The sequence below is a fragment of the Agelaius tricolor genome, unplaced genomic scaffold, assembly GCF_023055355.1.
Source record: "Agelaius tricolor isolate 1412-34295 unplaced genomic scaffold, bAgeTri1.0.p SCAF_36, whole genome shotgun sequence".
Taxonomy (NCBI): domain Eukaryota; kingdom Metazoa; phylum Chordata; class Aves; order Passeriformes; family Icteridae; genus Agelaius; species Agelaius tricolor.
In genome coordinates, this window is record NW_027269296.1 from 1,112,163 (window position 1) to 1,136,789 (window position 24,627).

The 24,627-nt window shown below is 54.6% G+C and overlaps 1 protein-coding gene across 5 annotated transcripts in view; it reads right to left on the minus strand.

The window, feature by feature from the left end:
- Positions 1-1,843: 1,843 nt before the first annotated feature.
- The window catches only part of GRHL3 (grainyhead like transcription factor 3), a 35,675-nt gene continuing 12,891 nt past the window's right edge, over positions 1,844-24,627 (minus strand). Inside the window, exons 1-16 of one of the 5 annotated variants that reach the window (XM_071453184.1) lie at positions 22,965-23,193; positions 14,346-14,532; positions 13,422-13,483; positions 12,043-12,379; positions 11,539-11,618; positions 9,897-10,050; positions 9,256-9,367; positions 9,012-9,106; positions 7,375-7,533; positions 6,851-6,929; positions 6,477-6,610; positions 5,905-5,939; positions 5,208-5,296; positions 5,039-5,124; positions 4,164-4,228; positions 1,844-2,664 (exon numbers count right to left, since the gene is read on the minus strand). In XM_071453184.1, the coding sequence (XP_071309285.1) occupies positions 2,550-2,664; positions 4,164-4,228; positions 5,039-5,124; positions 5,208-5,296; positions 5,905-5,939; positions 6,477-6,610; positions 6,851-6,929; positions 7,375-7,533; positions 9,012-9,106; positions 9,256-9,367; positions 9,897-10,050; positions 11,539-11,618; positions 12,043-12,379; positions 13,422-13,483; positions 14,346-14,532; positions 22,965-22,981 (1,806 nt within the window). In that variant the 5' untranslated portion in view covers positions 22,982-23,193 and the 3' untranslated portion in view covers positions 1,844-2,549. Of the gene's footprint in view, positions 2,665-4,163; positions 4,229-5,038; positions 5,125-5,207; positions 5,297-5,904; positions 5,940-6,476; positions 6,611-6,850; positions 6,930-7,374; positions 7,534-9,011; positions 9,107-9,255; positions 9,368-9,896; positions 10,051-11,538; positions 11,619-12,042; positions 12,383-13,421; positions 13,484-14,345; positions 14,533-22,857; positions 23,194-24,627 lie in introns of those variants that run through there. The other 4 variants (XM_071453181.1, XM_071453183.1, XM_071453180.1 and 1 more) reach the window with 4 other exon arrangements.

Here is a 24,627-nt window from a genome sequence, read left to right on the forward strand (position 1 = left end):
GCTCTTGCACAACTCAGCTCTCACTGCTGCTCCTTTTTATGCATCTCTGTCTCTGTGGGCACGTTTTCACCAGGAGCACTGGGGAAGTTTTCCTTCCTGCCCAGCTGGGATGCCAGAGTGGGATTCCTGTGTCAGGATTTCCCTCAGACTCTGCTCACATCAGCAGGCCTGTGCTGGCCTGCCAGGGCTGGCTCACGGGCAGCTAATTAGTGGTGCTCAGTTCTAAGAACTGGGAGATGATCATTAACTAAAATTGGTTTGAAAGCTTCCAGTTTGTAGATATTGAGTAATTAAAACAAGCAGTGGGCTCCTCTGTGTTTTCCTGAGAGCTCGCAGTGCTGGAGGCTGGGGAGCCACCCTGGAGGGGGTGGGAGTCAGGGAGAAGGGCAGGGGGCAGATGGTGCTGGCCCAGGGATGGGCACTGGGGTCTGTCACACCCTGTGCTCAACACGAGCCCAGACACCCCCTCTGCCACCCCCGAGGGAGCCCTGTGCAATCCCTCGCTGCTTTCACACGACCTTCGGTGCTCGGGGTGAAAATCGCCCTCATCGCTCCTATCTCAATCTTCAAAAGGAGCTGGTGGGCTCCGGGCGAGGAGTCAGGAATGCTCGCACATATTTGGGAGCTCTGCTTTACGCAACCTCCCAGCAACTCGCCTTGGCTGGAAGGGATGAGCGATACTGAGCCAGTCAGCAAAACACCCACCTCGGCGGGCAGGGCTGGGGACTGCCCCGGCAGCGTTTCCCTGCACGCAGCCGGCACCGGGACCCAGCCCGGCACAGCCGGGACTGCCCCGAGCCGCGCAGGAAACAGCGCCGGGTCTCTGCCTCCATCCCACCCCAGATCGGGGACTCACTGTCCCAGGGCACACCCGGGGAGCTGCAGCCTCTGCGAAAGCCAGGATGGGTTTGTGGGAACGAGAGCCCCATAACATCCACCAAAGTTCATCCTTGTTCTGCTGGGAACATAAAGTTACCCCTGAGATGGGTTTTGCTGCTGTAACTCAGGAGTGGTGCTGCTGGAAGAACTGAGGCTCACATGGGTAAATGTTTGTCTGGCAGGAAAATCAGACTTTGAGAGCAACTCACTGAGGGGTGAGGGGTCCCCAGACCCCTCAGCTCTGTGTGCACACAACAGCCCAGGGCTGCCTGCAGCCCTCCCCACCTGTCCCCACACTCCCCTGACACAGCAGGGCACAGGGACCTGCAGCTTTCAGCTGGTGACACTGAGCACTGGGGGATTGGACTGGTTTGAACTGGAGCTGAAATTCTGCTGTAGGAGGACTCACAGAATCAACACTGAATCAGAGCCATCCTGCTGAAGAAGGAGTTTGTGATCTGAGGGGAAGGAGTGCTGGAGAGATCCCAAAGGCTGATAAAACCTTCTGCTTATCTGTGTTTCATCTGAGAGGCCATCCTCAAACAGGACTGAAGTAATCCAAAACTCACCAAGCTGACACAGTCCAGCATTTCCAAATCCTCTTCCCAGGGCTCTTCTTTCCTCCCCACTCACAGGCCTCAGGTTCATCTTTAATGTGGCCAGGAAAAGCAGAGGATGAAGAAGAGGGAGGAGGAAAGGCCCTGGTTTTCATTGGTCAGAGGATTAATTAGAAAATACAGGGCTCCCCTTGGCATCTGATGACCTAAATGGGAAGCAGCTTGGGGCAGTTTGAGCACAGGAGTTCAGGGACCCAGTCCCACCTGGTGACACAGCTGGACACGGTGGCTGCAGAGGGGACAGACCTTGGCCAAAACCATCCTGGAGCCCTTTTGGTGCCTCTGGGGTCACCTCCCTGCCCTGGCTCCTGGCCAGCCCCTTCCAACTCCAGAGCTGGGGGAAATGGTTCATTTTCAGTCCTTGAGCCTTTATTACTACAGAATATCCAAAACAACACAACCAACAACACAGTTACAAAAGGAGTTCACGGAGAAATGTGAAGCAGCCTGTGTTTGAAATGCTCTGTGTCACCATACTGAGTCCAGTAGAAAACAATGCATATTTATACACATATAAAATACAAAAGGAACAACACAGAAATGTATAAACAGGGGTTGTGGAGGCCTCCGTGGTATTTACAGTCAGAGATGTGCAGGGAGGGTGTTGAGCAGGCAGTGTCCATTGAGCAGAGCTGAGGCTGCAGCTCTGGCTGTGCCAGAGGGGAGCTCAGAGCCAGGCTCAGCCCTGCTGGGAAAGCTCTGCAGGGGCTGTGCAGAGGCCAAGGCCTGGCTGGCATCGCTCCCTGCCAGGGCCACCAGCTCTGCTCTGTGCCCAGGCCTGGCAGTGTCACTTCGTGTGCCCAGCTCTGAAATGGCAGCTCAGGCCCGCTGCCAGAAGGGAATAAAATATAATAAAAAATAATAATAATAATAATAATAAAGTCAACAGAGCCAAGTTCCACGTTCACAGGATGATGTCACAGCAGTCTGTGGCCCAGCCCCGGGGCCATGGGGGTTCAAGTCAAGGCAACAAGAGCGGGCACGGGGCTGAGTTCTGTGGGGTCACATGTGCCAGCTCGGAGAGAAGTGCCAGGAAGTGCTGCCTGCAGCTCTTTAGAGCTCTTTGAGGATGATCTGGAACTTGTTCTCTGCCTCTACCATGTCCAGCAGAAAGGCCATGTGATTGCTGTAGTGCTGGATGATGTTGTTGTCCATGTTCACCAGGATCCTGCAGAGAAGAATGGCTGGGTCAGATGCAGCACATTGAAAGCAATTCACCTTCCCCAGTGTGAGGGGCTCAACCACTGCTAATTAATTAATTAAAGCCACGGCACAAGACAAGGGAAGATCCAGCAGAGAACATTCACCAAGCCTGGGAGCTCTGTCATGGCACAGGCAGGAATTCCAGGGGCTGCTGGGACTGGGGCTCTGGCCCTGCCTGGTACATCAGAATCCTCCTGGCTGCACCAGCCCCAGCAGCACCCCGAGCCCTGGGTCCAGCTCTGGCCTCCAGCAGGTGCCCCACAGACTCTGTGGGTAGCCAGGAGCTTCCCCAGCAGAGCTGATCCCTTCATCTCTGCGTGCCCCAGAGCAGGAGCCAGAGAAGTCACCTGTGCCTCTTGTGCTGTGCTCCCATCTGATTGTTAACCACAAACGATCCCAGGGGTGCTGATCAGGAATCAGCCCTGGATTGTTCCTCCAGACCAAACCTCACCAAGATCCAAAATTGCTCATTATTGCTCCTGAGTCACCCTGGGACCGAGTTCATGTGCTGAGCTCACCCCTGTGGAAGGGCCATGGCTGGGGCAGGTCCTGCCCTGCTGCCAGGCCAGGCAGTCCCACTGAGCTGCACTGGCTCTCACCTGATGAAGATCTGCCCCTCAAGCTGTAATTACCAGCAGAAGATTGTTTAGGGTGGAGCCATAGGATAAAATTATTGAAAATTAAATCTGGGGGAGCAGGAAGCTGGGCCTGACCCTGCCACCAGCCTGAGAGGAGCAATCTCCAATCTCCCCACACCTCAGGAGTAGCTGTTGGCATGGGTCACATCCAGCCTTCATTAAACCAGGTGTCAAAATTATTTATTTAATCTAATTTCCAGGTGTGGCCTTTCCTTTTCACGAGATACCTCTTTGCTCCTCCTGCCTGGTTTCCCTCTCAGTCATCACCAAACACTCTCTGCTTATCAGATCAAGGCATGAACAAAACCAAAGCCAAACTGAGTGAGGTGGCCTCTCCCCTGAAGCCACCAGTGCTGGTCTTTTCCTTTGGGCAGAAAATTCCCATTTCTGGGGCTAAGGGATGAGCAGCAGGTGGAAGAACTCCTGATGAGTTCAGAGGCTCACTATGGCCCACCCCTCATGCTGAGCCAGGGACATTCCAGCATTTTTTGGAGCAGCAAACACTGATCCCTCTCTGATAAGTTCTCCATAACCTCAGGCTTTCAGACTGAGACCAAGGATCACCACCAGACTCCCCAAACAGTTCCACCTTCACCCAACTTCCTTTCCTTGGGAGACTTTACCCTCCAAACAAATATAATACAAACAAGCATTATCCCAAATCTTTAAAGCCCAGAAAGATCTGAGTTTTATATGCTCCAAATAGCAGAGCCTGCCATGGCTCTACCTTTTATTATCTTGTTAAAATGCTCCTGGAGCCAATGGCAGGGCCTGGAGAGAGCAGCTCTGGAGGCACAGCAGAAAAGCAGATGAGAGATTAGCTTACCCTCTTTTGCACTTTTTGTAGACTTTATAAATGCTTTCTTCAGGAAGCCCATATTTTTCTGAAATCTGTGAGAGAAAACATGGCAATTCCTCATACTTGTAAAGTGAAATTCCCATGATAAAAATCAAAGATAACAGCAAGCCAGAGAGTTCAGCAGCAAAGGATTCCCCTCAGTTTTACTGCAGAGAACAAAACCGTGACCTGAACATTCTCCTGGGCAAGCTCAGTTTTGGTCTTGGGGTGGCAGGAGTTTTGTAGGTTTTTGCCAGGCATTTTCCATGAGGTTTTTGACTCTCTGTGGTGAGGGATGGGGGAAGGAGAAGATGGCAAAGAATCCGCCATGCTGACATTTTTAAAACGCCCTATTTTTAAAAGTTTGTAAAACCAACAGAGCTTAAAGTGCAGCCATAAAGCCACCCCAAATCTGGGAGGTTTATTGTTTGTTTCCTTCCCAGCAGTCTCCAGAGAGGGCTGGGTTATCAGAGATGCTGCTGATAACCATGACAGAAATATGTCCTTGTGCTCCTCAAACACGGCCAGGGAATTCCAGCACGAGGCCAGGGAGAGTTTCAGATCACACATCCCAGCCTGGAGAATGGAAAAGGTGTTTGACAGTGGAAAATATGAATGTGCTGTCACAAGAGGAGGCTTCCCTGAGGATCTGGATGGGGCAGGAGGTGTGATCCTCCCTCTGCAGCTCAACACAGCCACGCCAGGAGCTCTTGGGACAGCTCAGCTCCTGCTCCCATTCCCATTCCCATTGCCAAGGGAGAGCAGGCAGGAGAGAGGAGCAGCCCATGTCCAGCTCCCTGTTCACCAACCCCATTCCCTTTATCTGCAGTTTGTCCATTCCCAGGGGGTCTGGGGACACTCACAGCTGTCCTGAGGCCCTGCAGATCCGGGGTCTTCAACATGAGAGCATCAAACACCTCCTCGGACTCCCTGCGCACGTAGAGCAGCACTGCAGGAGAACAGGGCCTGCTCAGGGCCTTTGCCACGCTCCCAAAGCCCTGTGGCTCAGGGAGTTGGGGATCCCAGGGTTACCTCTCTGGGGATCTTCGTCCTTGCTGTGCTTTGGGGGCACCGGCTCGAAGTCGTCGGCGAAGGAGGCCCCGCTCCGCTTGAGGGGCAGCCTGGGCAGGGACAAACACACTCAGGAGGGCACAGAGCAGGAGCACAAACCCCTGCAGCTGCCCAGCCTCTGCCTGAACAGCCACTCACTCCAACAGCCAGCCAGCAATTAGATGTTGGTTTGTAATTACAGCAGCACATGCACAGCTCAGGGAGGGCCTGCAGAGGGTTTGGGGTCACCAAAAACCCAAAAGCTCCTGCACCTCCTGTGGGGCACTGGAATCCCCACACAGAGGGCCCAGGCTGGGGGAGATTCTGCTTTTCAAGTGTGATTTCACTTAATTCCAGATTATTTTCCAGCCTCTGGGTATTTGAGCCCTTCAGGGACAGTTATGATCCTTTATTCTCCCTGTCAGACATTGTCCCCATGAGAACAGCAGGACAATCAGGGAGCAGCTCGTGTTGCAGTGACTCTGACAGGGACAGAAATGTGTCCGTGTTTCTGCAGGCCTGGGTCCCTGCCAGGACAAGGCTTAACTCATGTTCTGACTCTCAGGGCATCAGGGAGACTCTGAGCTGTGTTATCCTGCCCTGGGGTACCCAACAGCCCTGGCATTCCCAAAGGAACAGAGCAGCTGATGGGTGGGAAATGCACACTGTGCATCCTCACCTGTTTGCAGAGTTGGGAACAGCAGGAGGGAGCACCTGCAATGCAAAGGAAATGGATCTGTGAGTTTGCACAGCATCACTGTGTGCTGGACAGGCTGGGGGAGGCATCTTGGGCACACTTTAAACACGATTTCCCTCCTCCTGACCCATCAGTTTTCCCACACAATTAAACCCAAACATCTGTTTCTTAGATTAAATGAAATTTGATATAAAGAACTTCCCCAGATTCCCTGGTTTTGACAAACTGAGGCAGGGGATGCTGAGGAGCTGTGAAGGACCCTGGATGAGGACAGTGGGGGGATGTCCCACCCACACAGGGACTGAGATGCTCACATTTCGCTATAATTTATTTTCTACTGCTATTTTTGCTCCCCCTGCAGTGCTCTGCAGGTGTGTAAAGCACGGGAATACCTGCAGAGGTTCTCTCAGCCAGCACTGCTGCATGGCCAGGCCTCAGGACAGGGAGTTCACCTCAATCCCACAAAGCTGGGCTGAGCCTGGGGCTTCCCCCACATTCGGGGGGCTCTGGGGGCTCTGCTCAGGCCGGGAGGGGCAGCCAGGCCGGGCACTCACCGAGCCACACCTCTGGGGGGCGGAGAAATGCACGTTGGGGATGAAGAGCACGGGCTGCGTCTCCAGGTCGCTCTCGGGCCGCAGGAAGGTGATCTCGTTCCCTCTGAAGCCAGAGAGCAAACAGCCTTTCAGACCTACAGACGGAGAGTCCAGTTCATCTCGGCCCTCGCGCTGGGACAGGGCAGCTCCTTCCCAAGGACGGCAGCACCTCCAGGAGAGCCCAGAACCATGGCAGGGCTGGGGGCGCTCCTGAGGACTCGGGGGTGGAAGGAGCCCAGCAGGGGCCGGGCTGCCGGGGGCTGAGGGCAGCCAAGATCCATGGGAGGGAACAGGCAGGGATCTCAGCATGGAGCACACACAGGAGCTGAGCTCACCATTGTTGTTGGAGTCCAGGCATTTTCCTTTCCTTCTGAACTGCTTCCTTTCATCATCCCTCATTTTCCTCTCTGCTCCCTGTGGGAAGATCCAGTGAAATTTAGGACGTTGACATTTCCAACATTGGTTCCATGGCCACCTGTGGTGTGTGACCCATTGAGGTGAAGGCAGCCTTGACTCAGAAATGGCCACCTCAGGGACCTTCCCCAGCCCAAGCCAAGACTCTCTGACACTCAGAAATTAGAAAAACAAAAATAAAATTTGCTTCTAAAAGCGAAACACACAGGCAAGAATAGCTGTGAGAAATTTTTCTATGGGAAGATATCTGAGATTAGGGAAGAACCTCCAAGGAAATTCTCATCTCTTTTGATATTTAACAACTGGTCAAAACCAGAGTCAGAAATAGAGTTTACTGTGAGGCACAGGCAGAGGTCTGGGCTGTTCCAGGCTCTCTCAGCCTTTCTGGTTTTACTCTGGGCCCTCAGGCCAGCTGTGTTGTGGAATGGTGGAGGGAGAGCTGTACCTTGTCACAGAAGATCTTGATCTGGCACACAGCCCTGTGCACCAGCTGGCTGCTGCCACTGCCACAGTCGTAGGTGTCGATCTGCAGGTTCAGGGGCACCCCCTTCACCCCCTTCTGCGAGGAGAAGTCTGTGCTCAGGCAGTTCACCCCAATGAACACCTGCAAACAGGGACAGGGACAGTGTTGGTGCTGCTGGAAAGCTCCCAGGGCCAGCCTGGCAGGGCAGCAGTTGGATTCCACCTGAGCCTCTCCCCCCACACCTATTCCAGCTCTTTAACTGAGCCTCTCCACCCCCAAAATCCTGCCTGGGGATGTTCTTGCTGATATTTCTGATCTTTCATTTGAAAGGGACCCTCAGACAGCAAAGCCCTGCAGGAAGGGAGGAGGGCAAGGCTGCAGCCTCAGGAATTGCCCAGCAGTGCTGCTTAAGTAAATATTCATCCCACACTGGGCTCTTTTATCACCAGGAGGGAGTTAACTCCAGGGGGAACTCTGGAGGAAAAGCTGAGCACAGCTCGAATCGAAGTTGTATCTCCAAACTGCCAATTCACTGCTGTGACCTTGGAATTCCCCTGGACCCTGGGGACAGATCTGCAGGTGGAGAAGCTCCAAGAGCTCCCTCAGCTGAGGATTTCAGCCCTGAAACCCGATGTCAGCTCCAGTCAGTTCTTAGGAAAGAAAACCTCTTCACTGGGGGGTAAAGTTTAATTGGAGAGGGAGCAGTAACAGGTGCCATGGCCACCCCAAACAGCCAAACACCCAAATACCTGAGCCCTCCTGTTCCCAGCCCCTGACCCCTCCTGTTCCCAGCCCCTGACCCCTCCTGCCTCACTCCCACTCTCTGAAGTCTCACCTCTCCCTGCCCCAGGCCAGTGAGTGAGCAGAGTTTCTGCTAAGAGTTAAATCCAGGTTTGCTGAGATGCCCCCAGGGCTTGCCACATACCTGACATATTTCCATTTCTGACAGCTCTGCCTTCAAGACATTTGTTAACCTCTTGGGTTGTAAAAGACCCAGGTTGCCTTTGGGCTTATTGAGATCCCAAAGCCAGGCAGGGTTTTCCCAAGCTTCAGAGACCTGGGGTATTTATGCTTTTCTTTTTTTTTCTTAGTTACTTCATCTGTTTTTCAATCCCCACAGATACAAAGTGTTAATGAGAGAGTCTGAGATGCAGAAGAGACAGCAGAGCTGCAAAGGCTTTGCTGTAATGAACTTTGCTGGTTTTAAGGTGAAAAGGGATCTTGTGACCTGCCTGGCTCCCATCCCACATCCCACAGAAGGGTGGTCAGTCTGTCTGCATCCCCCTGCTGCAGAGGGGGCTCTTTGTTCCCTGAGCTGGGGCTTATTTAAACAGGCTGCAGGTACCTGTGAGCAGAGCCCTGAAGTGCTGCAAAACCCTTTCTTCAGAGTTATCCATCAGCACTAAAACAACATCCCTGAGCCAGTCTGGGTGTACCCAGAGTGTTTGTTGGCTCATGGCAGTGCCTGAGCACATCTGAGGCACGGTGTCCTGCTGTCCTGCCAGGCAGACTCTGCAGTGGCTCTGCCCCTCTCTGACACTGCACTGGGCTGGGCTCTCAGGAGGGAGCTGCAGCTTTGCTGAGCTCCATTCCCAGCTCCCTCCAGGGGCACTTTGTACCTTGGCTTCCTCGTGGACGTTCCACACGAAGGACAGGGCGTTGTAGGCCAGCTCCTCGATGTTCTGCACCGTGTTGAAGTTCTCCTTGCAGTCAGCTGTGAGAGGGGAGGAGCAGTCAGCACCGGGGCAGAAACTGGTGACACCCCGAGGCTCCCACCCCAAATCCTGCCCTGGCTGATTCCCAGAGCCAGGGATGCCCTGCACTGGAGGCAGAAGCTGCCCCAGGTGTGGCAGCCCCTCGTACCCACGTCGATGACTCTCTGCTTGGCCGTGGGCTGCCGCGAGTGCCAGTGCTTCCAGAACTTCAGCTGCTCCGTGGGGATCTTCTCATTGTCAAACACAATCATCACCACACTCTGCAACACAGCAGCACAGCCAGCTCAGCACAGAGCAGTGATCAGTGTCCTCCTACCCAGCACAGCCAGCTCAGCACAGAGCAGTGATCAGTGCCCCCCTGACCCTTCCATCCTGCACTGCCCTCAGGGCCATGTGAAACTGGAAATTTTATGCTGAGGAAGCTGAGGAGGGCAAGGGAAGGGATTTGGGCTCAGCACATTGATCTCAGGGGCTGCTCCAAGGCCTGGCCACACATCCCAGGAGCAGGATGGGGACCCTGTCCCTGGCTCAGAGCTCCTCCAGCAGGGCCCCCACTGCCCCTTTGTGCATCCCTGAGCTCCTGTGACAGGTTCCAGCTGCCAGGGAGGCTCTGCAGGGCAGCAGAGGATTATCCTGTGGGACTGAATCCACCCCACTCATCCCTTTAAGCTAACATGAGCCACAAAGCCATTCCTGCTCACGTTCAGCTCCGTTCCCAGGCCAGAGGAGCTGCTGGATGTCCCATTCCAGAGCTGTCAGCAGAGCTGTCAGCCTGTCTGTGTCTCTTACCTTCACTTTATTTGAGGACAAGTGCAAACATTTGCTGTCTCCAGCTGTCCGCAGTGTGATGGGGTAGAACTGTCCTTTGTTGAGGTAGGCCATGGGAGAGTCCCCAGATTTGATGTGAATGGCTTTGGGTGACCCCAGCGTGTATTCAAAGTCACTTGGATGGAACAAAGAGAAGGATGAATAAGCACACGCTGCTGTTTCACTGCAAAAGCAAAACAGAGCCCCAGGAGCCTCCACCCCACGGGTTACAGGCTCCAGTTTCTGCTCCATTCCCCACCTCACACACCCTGACACAGCACAGCACATTCTGATCCTCCCCAACACCCTGGGGACCAGCACTGCTCCAACAGCCTCATTTCACCCCTCAGCTTTGGCTTAAAAACACCTGGATGTGACTGCAGCCAATGCTTTTGTGTGGATGGCAGCAGAACCATTGCTCAACCAGCAGCCTGCAGCAAAACACACAAAAATGGGAACCTGTGAAGGGACCTTTACAACATCCTAAACTCAGCTTCCTGTCTCCAAATCCATACCCAAACTGGCTGAGCCAGGAAGACTCTCCCGTAATGGTCCTGTAGAAGGACCTGCAGGACACCAACACCTGCTTGGTTATGCAGAGCTGGGCTCAGAATCCCAACTTTAATCTCTACAGAAAAGCCTTGTGGTGGCACACAGAGAAGGTGCCACTGCTGGCACTGGAAATTTGAAAGAAGAGCCTGAATTCAGCAGCTCCCAGGCCTTCAGCAGCAGCTGAGCACTGAAACCATGAGGCCACAGCTGGTTTCTGCTGGGAGGAATCCGTGCAAGCCACCACCTGTACAGGAGCCTTCACTCAGACCCTTCAAGTGCCCTGTTTAGTCACCAACCCATCTCCTTCCTGCTCCACCTCCTGTGATGCCATCTCTGAAGATGGGCTTGGCAGCTCCTCTTATCTGCAGCCAGGAGAGCCAGAGAACTTCAGTGCACAAATAAACAGTGAGCAGGGAGCCTCTGCTGTCTGTGTGAACATCCCCACGTCTGACAGCTGACTCACCCAGTCAGCTGACTCAGGAGCAAATAAAAAGTGGGAGGTGAAATAATGTTACCTGCTGGGAGGTTTGATTTGGTATCTGGAGCAGCAAAGCTCTGCCTGGCAGAGGGGTGGAAAGGAGGAAGAAATCCCTCTCATGTTTTAGGAATGAGAGGCAGTGGCACCCTCTAAAATCAAGGCTGACTAACAGTGCTAAGTGAGAACCTAAACCTTAGATTAGGGGAGGCTGATGATCACCCTCATGCCCTGCCAGCCTCCTTTTCCCTGTCATTTACCCCATCCCAAGTGGCCTGTGGGGAGATGGTGCAGCCACCTGGGTCCCTCTGTGTCACCCAGCCGAGCAGGAAGGGGCTGTCACCCTGAGAGGGGACAGCAGCTGGCCCTGCACTGGCCCCAGTCTGGGGGCTGAGCAATCCCAGCTTTGGTCCAAAAGCTCACGGGGCAGCCCCTTGCTCCAAAAACACCAGGGACACACAACTGGTGTCACAAGCACGGGATCTGAAATTGCTCTGGTCACTGCCAAGGATGGACTGGGGACAGGAAAGGGATGCAGTCCTTCCCCAGGAAACAGCCAAGAGTTCCCTGGAGGCCAAAGCCCTGGATTGCTGTTACCTCTTCACTCCATCTGTGGGGTAACTCTCGGGGCAGGGTGGCTCTGGCTGGGGTTTGAGGATGTCACTGAAGAGCAGCGTCTGCAGACAAGAGCAAACACAACCCAAGAGTCAAACCTCTCATGGCTTTGGGCATTCAGCTCTCCCAGACACCACATGACCTCCAAAATCAACAAAAACCCCAGAAATCCAACAGGAACAGCACAGGAACAGCTCAGTGCCCCCAGAGCCCAGCCTGACCCCCAAAATCAACATAACCCCCCAGAAACCCCACAGGAGCAGCCCAGTGTCCCCAGAGCCCGGCCTGACCCCCAAAATCAACATAACCCCCCAGAAACCCCACAGGAGCAGCCCAGTGTCCCCAGAGCCCAGCCTGACCCCCAAAATCAACATAACCCCACAGGAGCAGCCCAGTGTCCCCAGAGCCCAGCCTGACCCCCAAAATCAACATAACCCCCCAGAAACCCCACAGGAGCAGCCCAGTGTCCCCAGAGCCCAGCCTGACCTCCTGGGGGTCCTCCTTGAAGGTGCTGTCGGGCTGCCAGCGCTGCTGGGCCGGGGCCATGGGCAGGCTCTCAAACAGGGAGTTCAGGGAGCTGCTGTCATACACGTCCCCAGGGGCCACCAGGAAGTTGTCTGGGGGGGCTTCCAGCTTGCTGGTGCCTGGGGGGAGCAGGGCTGCCTTGTGAGGGGCAGGGACACCCTCGAGACTCAGGCCATTCTTCTTGGGGGGCTCGCAGAACTCCTGGCTCATGGAGACGTTTTCTGACAGCAGCTTCATGAGATGGGCAGAGCCATCGAAGGAGGGCAGCTCAGGCTCATAATCCATCCCGTGGCAGTGCCTGCTGGGGAGAGTCCTGGCTCAGGGCAGGGCAGAGAGGGCGCCCCCAGCTCGGTGGCACTGCCAGCAGGGCCTGCATGTGCTGCTGGCCTGGCTGCCAGGTGACCCCGAGTCAGCCCAGCAGCTCCTGCTGGGCCTGGGAGCAGTGGCAGCCACTGGGGACCTCCACCCACAGCTCTCAGGGCAGGCAGCAAGGGCCAGGGGTGCTCAGCAGAGAAGGGGTGACCACAGGGAGCCAGGGAATTGGGTCTGGATGGGGTTTGGGGCTGCACATCCACTGCTCCCTCATTGAGGCCACCACACACTCAGAGCAGCAGGGGTGATAACAAAGGTGATGCTGTGTGGGCTGTCCATCATAAGACTTTTTATGGCTCATCCATGCTGAAAGTTGATTTTTTTATACCCTTTTTTAAGGAAAACCAATTATTGTACAAATTCACAAACTCCAGCAACTTAGGAAGCAAAAAGCAAAACCAGCTTAATTCAGTTTACTTCTGAAGTATCACTGGAGGTTTATTCTGTCCAGTGGTTCAAAACTGACAATGCCAAAGTACACAGCATCCAGGAAGGGGAACTGAACTCACAGTGGCAAATGAGCCATTAATTTAATAGTCAATTATCTGAAAACCTCAAAGGACAAATGGGAGTCACTGGAAGAGAATCCTGGGAGAGTGGAACAGGAACTCTCATCAGCCCAGGGAATGAAGGAGGATTTGGCCATTCAGTGCTCAATCCTTCTGCCCTTTGCAGTTGCCACAAAATAGGAACTAAAGGGAATTTCTTCAGCTGCTGCAAATCTGCAGAAGCCCTGTGAGCACAGCCAGACAGATGCTCAGCTGTGTAAATGGGTGTAGCTCCATTTATTCCTGCTTGGGACCTGGCCTAAAGAATTTTAATGTGTGTCTCAGGGTTAATGAGCTGCACTGTTGCTGGTAATAACACCGTGCTTTGATGTCTATTTTCTGCAAGCTCAGAGCCCCATCCTGCATTTCAGCAGCTGCAGGAGAGTGAGGCAGCCCCAGAGAGCAGGAACTGAAGCCAACCTCTTTGCCAGGTCATTGCGTGCCATCATCCCAGCTGGCAGAATCCTCTTCTCCTTGGGCACCTGGGACAGGGCACAGCAGAGGTTGGTTAGGGGAGGATTTTGTTAAAGGGAAGCAGCAGAATTGGCCCTGTCTAATAAAACCAGATAAAACCCCACGAGAAGAGCAAACAGCAGAGCTGGGCTCTGCCCTGGGCTCCCAAATAACCCTGGACAAGCACAGCAGCTTCTTCTGGGCAGGACTGTAAAGGCCCCCAGGTGAGTGGGGACATCACTGGTGTTGCCTCCAATCAGAGCCACATTTCCCAAAGCTCCATCCTCCAGCAGCACTGGGAGAATAAAACTGGTGGGGTCTGCAGGGCTGCTCCAGCTCAACAGCTCTCAAAGCCCTCATGGGTACAAATCCAGACTCAAGGCCCCTGGGTTCAGCTTTTCCACATGTTCTGGATTCCCTCCAAGTGCTGGTTTGTGCCTCAGTTTACCTCTGGGGACACTGATGGCACTGTGTGGTGTTGGAGAAACGACTGGAAGGCTCAGGAGATAGGGGAGCTCAGTAGAGGGGTCCCCTCCTAAGGTGGTACATGTTTGACACATATTCTACACCTCTTTTGCCCAGTTTTACCCAGTTTTACCCCGTTTTGCCCAGTTTTACCCCGGTTTTGCCCCAGTTTTACCCCGGTTTTGCCCCAGTTTTACCCCGGTTTTGCCCCAGTTTTGCCCAGTTTTACCCCAGTTTTGCCCAGTTTTGCCCCGGTTTTACCCAGTTTTGCCCCAGTTTTACCCCAGTTTTGCCCAGTTTTACCCAGTTTTGCCCAGTTTTACCCCAGTTTTGCCCAGTTTTACCCTGGTTTTACCCAGTTTTGCCCCGGTTTTACCCAGTTTTGCCCCAGTTTTACCCCAGTTTTGCCCAGCCCAGGGCACCCACCATGTAGTAGTCGTAGAGGAGGCTGAGGGCGGCCACGCTGTCGTCGTCCCCGTTCACCCTCATCATGGCCTTGGTGGCTGCAGTCAGGGGGTTCTCCAGGTAGGTTTTCCAGGCCTCATCCTCGCTGGTGTAGGGGAATTTCTGGAAGTTCATGGTGTCATTCTTCATCAGGCGCACGGATCTGAAACTGGGGGCATCAGGAATGAGCGAGGAGCTTTTCCCCCAGAGCTTTCCATGAACACAGGAGGGGCTTCCCGAGGGCTCTGTGGGATGGGGGAGGGATCCTCTCCTGGTCCTGAGCTCCCAGAGCCTTTGGGATCACCCCCTCTGCTGCTGCAGCTGGGCACAAAGCCAGGCCAGGGCCTCCCCAGGGAGGCAAAGCCCCTCAGCTGCTCCTTCCTGCAGCCCCATCCAGGCTGCTGCACACTGAACAGGGAGCAGGGAACAATTTTCCCTTGGATGTGGAGCTCCAGGCCAGCACAGCCCAGTCAGACACAGGCACTCAGTGCCCAGATGCAACCAAACCTCATTGTTTTCCTTTGCTGTAATCCACGGTTTTAAATTATTTTTTCCCAATCATTTGTAGCTGATTTTGCTCAGAGGGAAGCAGACAGGCAGATCACAACCCCCTCCCTTCCACCAAAAAATTCCTGACTGAGGTGAGGCTCATGGGACTACGTGAGAAGCAACACACCAAAATAATGCCCTGCCTGTCCTCACTTCTGGCACTTTCTCCAGGCCTCTCCATCTTATGTTAATAAACTGTCAGACACTTAATTGCCCAAACATTGGTCATCTTTCCTTTTCCTGCAGCAAGCCCTGCCAGCAGTGCCTCTGTGCATTCCCTGGGAGGTTGGAACCATGGAATCCTGGAATTGTTTAGGTTGGAAAAGACCCCAGAGATCTCTGAGTCCAACCTTTGAGGGAATCCCAGCACATCCACAGAGGCTGAGCCACTGGCCCTGCTCCTGTCACACCTTCCTGTCACCTGCACCTGCTGCCACCACCACAGCTCACACCATTCACCATAAAACATCTCTGGGGACAAAAATTCCCCTTTCCTCAAAGTCCAGGAAGGGCAAGACTGGGTTTTATTAGAAGAAAGGTTTGAAAAATCCCCAAAGTTGCCAAGAGCTGACTGGAGTTGAACCATGCCATCACCTGATGTTTGCTCATGGAAAGGCAAAGGAAACTTCAGGAGTTACAGCAATGAATGCTGCAGTTGAATGGCATTTTTATAAGGAATATGTTGTTTTCATTAAGCCACTCTCCATGTGTTTAAAATAAGTTCTGGTGTAGATTTTTAAGTGAATCATTCAGAGAACAATAATTCCTCTTGGGAGGAACCTGGCATCCCTGAAGCTCCCCATGGTTGCTCTGCCACCTGCACAAATTCCCATTGAACCTGCAGGGAAGGCTCGGGATGCTCCAGGCTCAGGCTCCCGAGCTCTCCTTGGCTCAGACTCCTGCTCTGGTGCCTCCCCTGCCTAGCAAAACAAATGACAGCACGGAATTACTCTGCAGTTCAGGAATTACAGCTGATTTTCTCCATGAGGCCACCGAGGGCTGTTCCTGCTGTCCCTGTCACCTTTTCCTTCAGGGTCCTCTGCTCTCCCTGCACCCCGGGCTCCGTGCTGGGCAGGGCTGGGCTGGCAGCGCCCCCGGGCGTAGCGGGCGCCGCTCCCGGCCCAGCAGTGCCCGGGCACTTTCGTTGTCTTCAGCGCTTCTCACGCAGCCTTCCTCCCCCTCCTCCCCCTCCTCCTCCTCCTCCTCCTCCTGCCCCGGCACTGACTCAGGCTCTGCTCCCCTGCCCGGGCAGGATCCGCAGCTCCCCAGGGACAGCGGCAGAGCTCGGGCCGACCTGGGAACCGGCACAGATAAACACACGGGGCAGGATGGAGCAACAAAGCACCCGGGAGCTTCAAAACACCTCCCGGATTCCCGGGGCGATTTATCCTCCCCCAACGAAAGCATTCCGTGTGTGATTGCTCCCTCCTGCCCCTCAGCTCTGCTGGGAGAAGCCTGGAAAAGGCACCCGGGGACACCTGCCCTGCCCCAGCCTGGAGAGAGCAAAGGCAAAGTGTCCTGAGCTGGGGAGAGCCCAGCGTGGGCACACAGAGCCCCTGGTGCTCCTGGCAGCAGTGGGACAGCAGGACAGCAGAGCTCAGGACAGCAGGACAGCAGAGCTCAGGACAGCAGGACAGCAGAGCTCAGGACAGCAGGACAGCAGAGCTCAGGACAGCAGAGCTCAGGACACACAGGGGCCTGGAGAGGCAGAGCAGCTGCTCCATGCACTGGAACTGCCCTGGGTGACAGGAATTGCACCTTGATCCCACCTTGCTCCTGTCCCAGAGTCCCTGGGATGTGTGGCTGGAGCCCCTCAGAACCCACCCTGAGGGACTGAGGGAACACCCACCCCATCCACTGGTCCTGAGACCAGCCCTGCTCTGAGCCTGCTCCCAAAGGTCACCACAGCTCCCCAGGGGCTGAGCAGAGGTGATCTGAGCAGATTAGCAGGTGTGGGGACAAGTCCAAGGCACCTTTCTGACACCAGGACCTACAGGACACACAGATCCCATCAGCAACCCCTGGGAGGCACAGCTGCAGGGAAGAGACCCAAATCCAGATCCAAACAGGCCAGGAAAGTCACCCAAATCCACATCCAAACACAGCTGAACTTTACTTTCCTCCTGCCTGTGATGCCCCTGCCCGTGGCCAGGCCCTGTTTGCCCATTCCAAGCTCCCTGCTGTGCTTGGCAAGGCCAGAGCTCCTTTCCAGGCCAGGGAAACACAAACGTGGGAGCAGCACCTCCCTCCTGCCCTCTGTGCACGCTGGGGCCATGTGCAGAGCAGGGTTTGGGGCAGGGAGCAGAGTGTTTGTTTCCAAACACTCAGGAGTGTGGCCAAGGTGATCCCGGCCCCTCTCCCGCTCCAGCCCACCCCAGCTCTGTTTCCCCAATTTCTCCTGGTGATGGATAAACACTGAGGGCTCTGCTGGAAAGGAGAACATGCCCAAAGGGTCCAGCTGGGGACAGAAGCTAAGCAGGACAGAGCCCTTGAACTCCTCCTGTGGCTGTGGGAGGCTGGTGCTGCTGCCTTTGTTCTCCCCACTGCCCCTGATTAAGCCCAGCCTAAGCCCTGGCCCTGCCAGATGCTGGTGGCTGCAGAGCCGATCACACTGAGCCCCTGGGGAGGCACAGGACAGAGCCCCCAGCCCTGAGGCAGCTCCTGTGGGGGCTCCATCAGTTCTGGGCCTGGGCCCTGCCCTCTCCTCCCTCCTGAAAGGGCCCTGGTGCTGCCCAAGCCCTTGTCAGGAGCTCAGGGCAGGGCCAGCAGCTCTCCCTGGCAGGGACTGTGGCCTGCAAACCCCTGCCAGGGAGGACAGAATCCCACCACGTGCCCTCAGGGCTGAAGCCAAACCTCTCCTCTGAGCTGGGATTCTGTAATTCCTTTGCAGGTTTAATAAACAAGCACACCTGAAGACAAAGTGACAGCACAGCCAGCAGTGAGGGCATTGTCAGCAACCCACTCACACAGCCAGCAAAAATCCAAACAGAGACAGAACCAGGAAAAAAAAACACAGAAAGAAACACAACAAACACAGCCCAAGGATGGAAAACACTGCTGGGGTGCCAAGCACAACACGGTGTCACCCCACAGCCCAGGCTCTGGCCCCTGGCCCCTGACCTGCTCTGCCCACGGGACATTTCCTGGGATATTTTCTCTGGCAGCTGGAGAACAATGTGGGCTCTGTCCCTGGGTTTGTGCAGGGGCCTTGCAGCAGCACCTCAGGCCAGGGTTAGCTCAGCTCAGCCAGCTGAGGATGCCCAGCAGGGCAGGAGCTTCTCCCTCCCTGGACCCAGGGGCACAGGGGGGTCCAGGACCCTCCCCAGCCTGGCCCAGCACAGGGGACCCTGCAGGATGTGCCTGCCTGGCAGGGGAAGGAAAGGAACACGGGAACAGCTTTGGGAAATGGCTCCTGATCCCCACAGGGCTCCCTGGATGCTCAGAGGGGAGTCCCTGGTGGGGTGGGCTGGGCACTGATCCCCCCAGCAGATCCAGGGGGGCTCTGCAGGCTGAGCCAGACAAACCTGGGATCCCCTCCCCTGGCCCTCCTGGCACCTACCAGGAAACCTCAAAGCAGCTCCACATTTGTCCCTTCTCACCCAGCCCAACTCCTGCTTTTGCAGCTCAGGGGACAGGACTGGCTCTGAAATGCCTCATCCTGGGCTGTTCAGCAAAGGTGAGAGAGCAGAACCAGCCCTGAAGCTCTGCTGAGAATCTCAGCAGCCCTGGGCTGTTCTGCCTCTGCAGCCTGGGACAATCCAGGCTGTGACATTTGGGGTTGTGCCTCACCCCAGAACATCACCCTGGAGGGATCCACCCACCCCATCCCTGCTTTAGTGCTTCCCCTGCCCCACAGGACAAACCCCAGCACAGAATCCCTCTGCAGCTCAGGAATTAGGGCTGGCTTTTCCCAGAGCAATTTCTGATGGCTCCGTTTTGGGGTGTCCTGAGTTTCAGGGATACCTGACTTCAAAGGGAGACACAAAAGCAGGCCCTGAGCATCTGCCCCCACTTCTGAAACATTGCTGTAAACTCCACTCTCATTCCTGTTTCACTGTGGACAGACACAGACACTTTATGTACAGCTACTCCTGGACACAAACCCCACACTTGGCACTGAGGCTCCCAGGGCTTCACCCACCAAAAGGGAGATTTCACAGGTAATTTTTGTATCTTCTCTAACTCCAACAGCCATGACTTTTAAATAAAATTTTAAAAAACACCATTTTACAAGATGTGGATTTAAAACCCACCAATGGAAACCATAATACACAAACTTCTGCAATGAAATTTGTTTCTTTTTTACTGCTCTTCACATAATGTGGATTTTTAAGCCAGTAATCAGCTATTATGGGTTGTCTGTGCTGAGAACAAAGCCCAGCTTTACTCAGGGGTCCCTGCTTCCCTCAGCACATCCTGCCAGAGGCTGCTGCAGGGACACCTGGGGATGTCCCAGGTTTCCAAGGCAGCAGAGAGACAGGGAGAGCAGGGATTGGGGATCTCAGCCTCACAGCTCTGCTCAGCCTCAGCGCAGTGGGGTCCCCCAGCCAGGGCTGTGCTGATCCCTCCCTGCCTGGCACGGGGCTGGGGCCCTGCTCAGGGTGCCACAGGTGGATCCTGTTGCCCAAGAGGCTCCAGGAAGCTGTGCCAGGGCAGGACACTTGACAGGAGCCTCACATGGAGCAGCTGCTCCTGCCCTGCCCTGCCCCAGGCTCTGCAGAGGCACAGCCAGGGTGGGCTCCCCCTGTGCCCACCCTGGAGGGACCTGGGCAATCTCAGCTCCAAGGGGCAGCACAGGTGTCCCTGTGCCCTGGGGCAGGGTCCTGGCAGCACAGGAGCAGCAGCTGCTCCTTGGCTGTTCCACACAAAACCAACCCCAGCACAGGGAGCTTCAGACAAGGGTTCTGCCAAACCAACCTGATTCAGGTTTTCAGGTTCTGCCAAACCAACCTGATTGACCCCATGACACCAGACCTTCCTGCAGAGCTCAGAGAGCCCAGGCAGGGCATGGCAGGACAGGAGGGGTGCAGAGCAGGGGCAGGGGGCAGTGCCAGCTGCCCTGGGGCTCTCAGTGTGAGCAGGCTGGGGACAGGGGTGGCTCTGGATCAGCCACACCCAGAGCCAGAACAGCCCTGACACCTAAAGGGACACGAAATGAACCTTCAGAGCCTGCAGTGGTTTGGGGTGGAAGGGACCATCCAGGCCATGGCAGGGACACTTCCCACCGTGCCAGGTTACCCCCAGCCCTGTCCAGCCTGGCCCTGGGCACTGCCAGGGATGCAGGGGCAGCCCCAGCTGCTCTGGCACCTGTGCCAGGGAGGAATTTCTTCCCCATCTCTTCCATATTTCTGGCCCTCCAAGCCTTGGGAACTTGGCTGTGAGCAATGCCATCCAATCACATGTTCAATAATGAGTCCAAGTGATTCCCATTCCTCAGCTGCTGCCTTTCTCCTCCTCACACAAGCCCAGGATCCCTGTCCCTGCCAATCAGCTGCTCCCAAGGGCTGGCAGGTGCAATCCAGGTACAAGTGCATGTTTGGATGGATGTGTTACACTGATCAACAATTCAAACCCCAGCCAGAACCAAGGCAGAGCAGATCCTCCTCCAGGAGCTCTTTATTCTGCAAATTTCCCTGGAACCATTCCCATGAACCAATCAGCCCCAAATGTGACCCAAAGCATCAAAGCAGAGATCCTGTGCAAATGTTGATTCACTCCTGCTTTGAGTCTGCAGTTTATTCAGAGGGCTTTACTCCTTTGTTGGGAATTGCATAGCAGGTATTTGATTGTTGTTTCTTTAATTTACAAATCTCTTTTTCTCTTTACATAACTTAAAAAAAAAAAAAGAATCTGAGCCAGCCTCCCTTGCTCCAGCACGGTTATCCCTTGTGTGCTTTGCTGCCAGGATTTTATAAAAGGGCTTTAACTTTTCATTCACCAGGAGCATAACTCAAGTTTTAATAACACACCTTATGCATGACAAAAATTTGCTTCTGGCGATCATGGTTTCGACCACAAAACCACAACTGGGAGTAACTCCTGGTTAACTCCTTCCAGCCCACGCAGGCAGAGTTAGACACAGGTTCAGTTTAGAGGACTATGGAAATCAGCAGTTAGAATATTTTATAACAGGCAAAACATCTCCCCCTCCCATGCCCCGCTGCTCCCTTCCCAGCCCTCTCTGGGAATTTTAAGTCCCAAAGGGAGAGGTGGGAAGGGACCATCCCGGCCATGGCATTTTGAGCGAGGAAATGGAGGAGGTATCACAGCTCCTGCACATCTGGGCAGCTGTGCCCGGGGCACGGCCACCGCTCCCTGGCCATTATCCCCAAATTCGCAGCTCCTCGGAGCCCCTCAGCTCCCGGAGGGGCTTTAGCAGCCTCTTCTCAGCTCCTGCCCCCGAGCAAACCGGGGCTGAGCCTTTCCCTGCTCCTCTGGTCCTGCGGAATTCCCATTGCAGGGAATTCCCTGCGGAGCTTTGGGCGAGCAGCTCGGGCCCGGGCTGGGCTCGGGGCTGCCGCTCCTCCCGAGGGATCCAGCCCTGAAATAAAGCGGAATTCCCGAGATCTCAGATCCTCCCCAAGGATCGTTTGTGGGAAAGGCTCGCACGGAGCCCCGGGGCTCTCCCCTGCCCCGCAGGCTCAGGGTTAACAGCCCTGGCAGGGCAGAGGCAGCAGCCGTGTAATTCCCGGCCCTAATTAGCGATAAATCCATCAATCGCACTCCCCAGAGCCAAACGCGTCCTCGCTCTCAAACCTAAAGAGCGCCGGTTCGAAATGACCCAAACACTTCCGAAAGCGAAAATTTCAGTGACAGATTCTCAATGGATCCGAGCACATTGATCCCGCGATTTACATAAAATAATAATTACTGCCGTGCCTTTTCGGGGTTCTTAATTAGGAGGAGATGGGCTGACACAGCAGCTCTGGCAGGCTCGTAAACACACGCGGGTTTCTCCCAAAAAACACCTCGGAAGCAGCGGATCTCTACACAGATATTTGTAATTTCTCTTTCTCGATGAATGTTTTACACACAGACCCCTCACGCAGGGCTCTGGGCTGGGCTGGCGTTTAGCCCTGACTAAAATACATTCAGCCGCTTCATCCCCCGCTCTGCGGCCGTCCCCGCACCCTGGCAGCCAAGCCGACACTTGCTGCCCTTTATTTCAGAGGTGCGAGGCACGAGGTGCTCTGCGGATACCATCGGCAGCCAAAACTCCACAATGTTTCGGAGGTGCCAAAATTAGAAACGGGAGTTATACGGGATCGATAGGTGTTAAAAGCTTTTTCTGATTTAAAAGATTAAATTCTTTGACAGGGTCGTAGTGTGAATCCATTTACTTAACAAAAAAAAAAACCCCAAACAAACAGCAAAAAACACCCAAAAACCAAACCCCAAAACAAACAAAAAACCCAAAGGAAAAAAAAAAAACCTGCACCCAAACAAACAAAAAAAATCATAAACCCCTCAACAAAAACAACACACAACAACCCTAGAAACTAGAGCCTGGTAAATACTTTGGGAGGTATTTTCTCAAATAAATAGATATGAAATGAAACCAGATTCCTGTAGCTGCTGTTAGGTTTTGTTGGGCAGAGGCAGAGCAGATTCTCTTTAGACAGAAACCCCATGTGTCAGTTTTAGCTGCGGATAAAAAACTAACGAGGATCGTGGTTTTTAACAAGCCCCAGGTGAAAAGGAGTGATTGGTTCCTGAGAAACGATTCCTCCCCAGGACAGCACCAGCGCAGGCGGCGACAGAAAATCAGGGAAATGTTCCCATCCCGTTCTGTACCGCTTTACCAACAGCTGGGCAGGCAGAGGAGCAGCCCGGGAATCTCCTCCAGCCCCGGCAGCGAGAAAAGGGGAGAGGGGAAAAAAGCTCCGTTTACAGCAGCTCATGGGAAATTTCACCAAAACAGAGAAGGGAAAAAGGCTCCACTTACTGCAGCTCATTGGGCATTTCCCCAAAGCAGAGAAGGGGAAAGGGCTCACACTTATCCAGCTCCCGGGGCACCGAGGCAGAGGAGAAGGGAGAAAGGCTCGCACTTACTCCAGCTCATTGGACATCGCCGCGGTGAGGGCTCGGCAGCGCTGGCTCTGTCGGCTGCTCACACGGACATTCCCTGCCAGGTGTTTGATTTATGGCAGCGCTCGCACAGGTGGGGCGGCCGTGCCGGGATTGGCTGCCGGGACAGGTGCCCTGGGACAGGTACACCCAGACAGGTGCAGTGTAACCCTGTCCCTGCCGGCCGCCAGGGAAAGCCCCCGGCGAGAGGAGAAAGGGGCGGGATCGGGGATGCATCTCGGGGATAATGAGTTTCAGTTTGTGGATGGGTTCCATGCCTGCCGTGCCAAGGAGCTGTCATTTCTATGGAGCCGGGGGCTGGTTCGTCCTTCGCTGTTTCTTTATATATAAATACACTCAAAATACATGAATTTATAAAGGAATGAGTTAGGGAAGGAGAAAGTTTCCTCTCATTTCTCCGTGGTAGTTGTACTGACAGGAAAACCCTTTCCTGCCTCTCCTCACCCCCTCTCAGCCGCTCACTCCAGAACCACAAGGAGCTTTTTTTTCCCCTCCCTCTTAAAAAATGAACCTTAACCCCCCTAACTTTAGGTACCAAGTCATTCCCTAAATATCCTGGCTCAGTGCTCTGGGTCTGGCAGGAGCAGGGCTAACCTGTGTGGGATAACCTTTCTCTGTTTGGGGGCTTTGGGAAGGGGCTGCAGGAATCCCACCCAGGCAACACCTCTGCAGCAACTCCCCTGCACCCGGGGAAAGGTTTGTGCAATAGAACAAAACTCATCAGGGATTCAAGCCCTCTTGCTGGATGGTTTCTGTCATCCGTGTTGCAATGAGGAGCAGAGGATGGGCTCAGCCGTGACTCACGGTGACTGGGCTTGGAAGGCAGGAGAGGATTTTGCCAGGCAAGTTGATACAAGCCTTAAAACAAAGGGAAAAAGAAAAGCTTCCACCCCTCGTTCTCACCCCCCCATCCACCGTGTCTCACTCCTGCCTGCCCCGCTCAGCTCAGCCCTGCACGGCTCTGGGGATGGCACCCAGCTCTGGGGATGGCACCCAGCTCTGGGGATGGCACCCAGCTCTGAGTGTGGCTGTCCCTGGGGACACAGGGCAGGCAGGAGTCGTGTCCACACAGGCTCTGTGAGCACAGAGCTCTTTAATTTGGGTACAACAGCCTCCAACACCTCCCTGGCTGCTGGTTCAGGATGAGCAGTGGCCGTGCTGGGCTCCTGCCTGCCTGGATCCAAAGGCTGCTCTGGGAATGAAAACCAAGGGGCTGGAGCAGTGCAGGCTCCACTGGGGATTCTGGAGAGCACCAGGAGCAGGGACAGCAACAGCCAAAGCTGAGAGAACCCGTGGAGAACCCTGGAGTGGCTGGGTTGAAAGAACCTCAAAGATGATCCAGTGCCAGCCCCCTGCCACAGGCAGGGCTGTGTCCTGTCAGGCCAAGGACAGCACTGATCTGTGCAGTTGTGGCAGCAGTTGATCAATACTCTGATTTTATCTCCAATTAATGAAGCCCTGCCGAGTTCATGGTGCCCGCAGTGGCAGCTCTGAGTCCTTGTCCTTTACCCCATCCAGGCAGAGAGGATTTCACTGGCTCTGGTTATTGCAGAGCTGCAACATCCCCTCGGGGGATTTCTGAGTCTCTTCCAACCTTTACAGACTCCAGCAACAAAAGTGAAGGAGG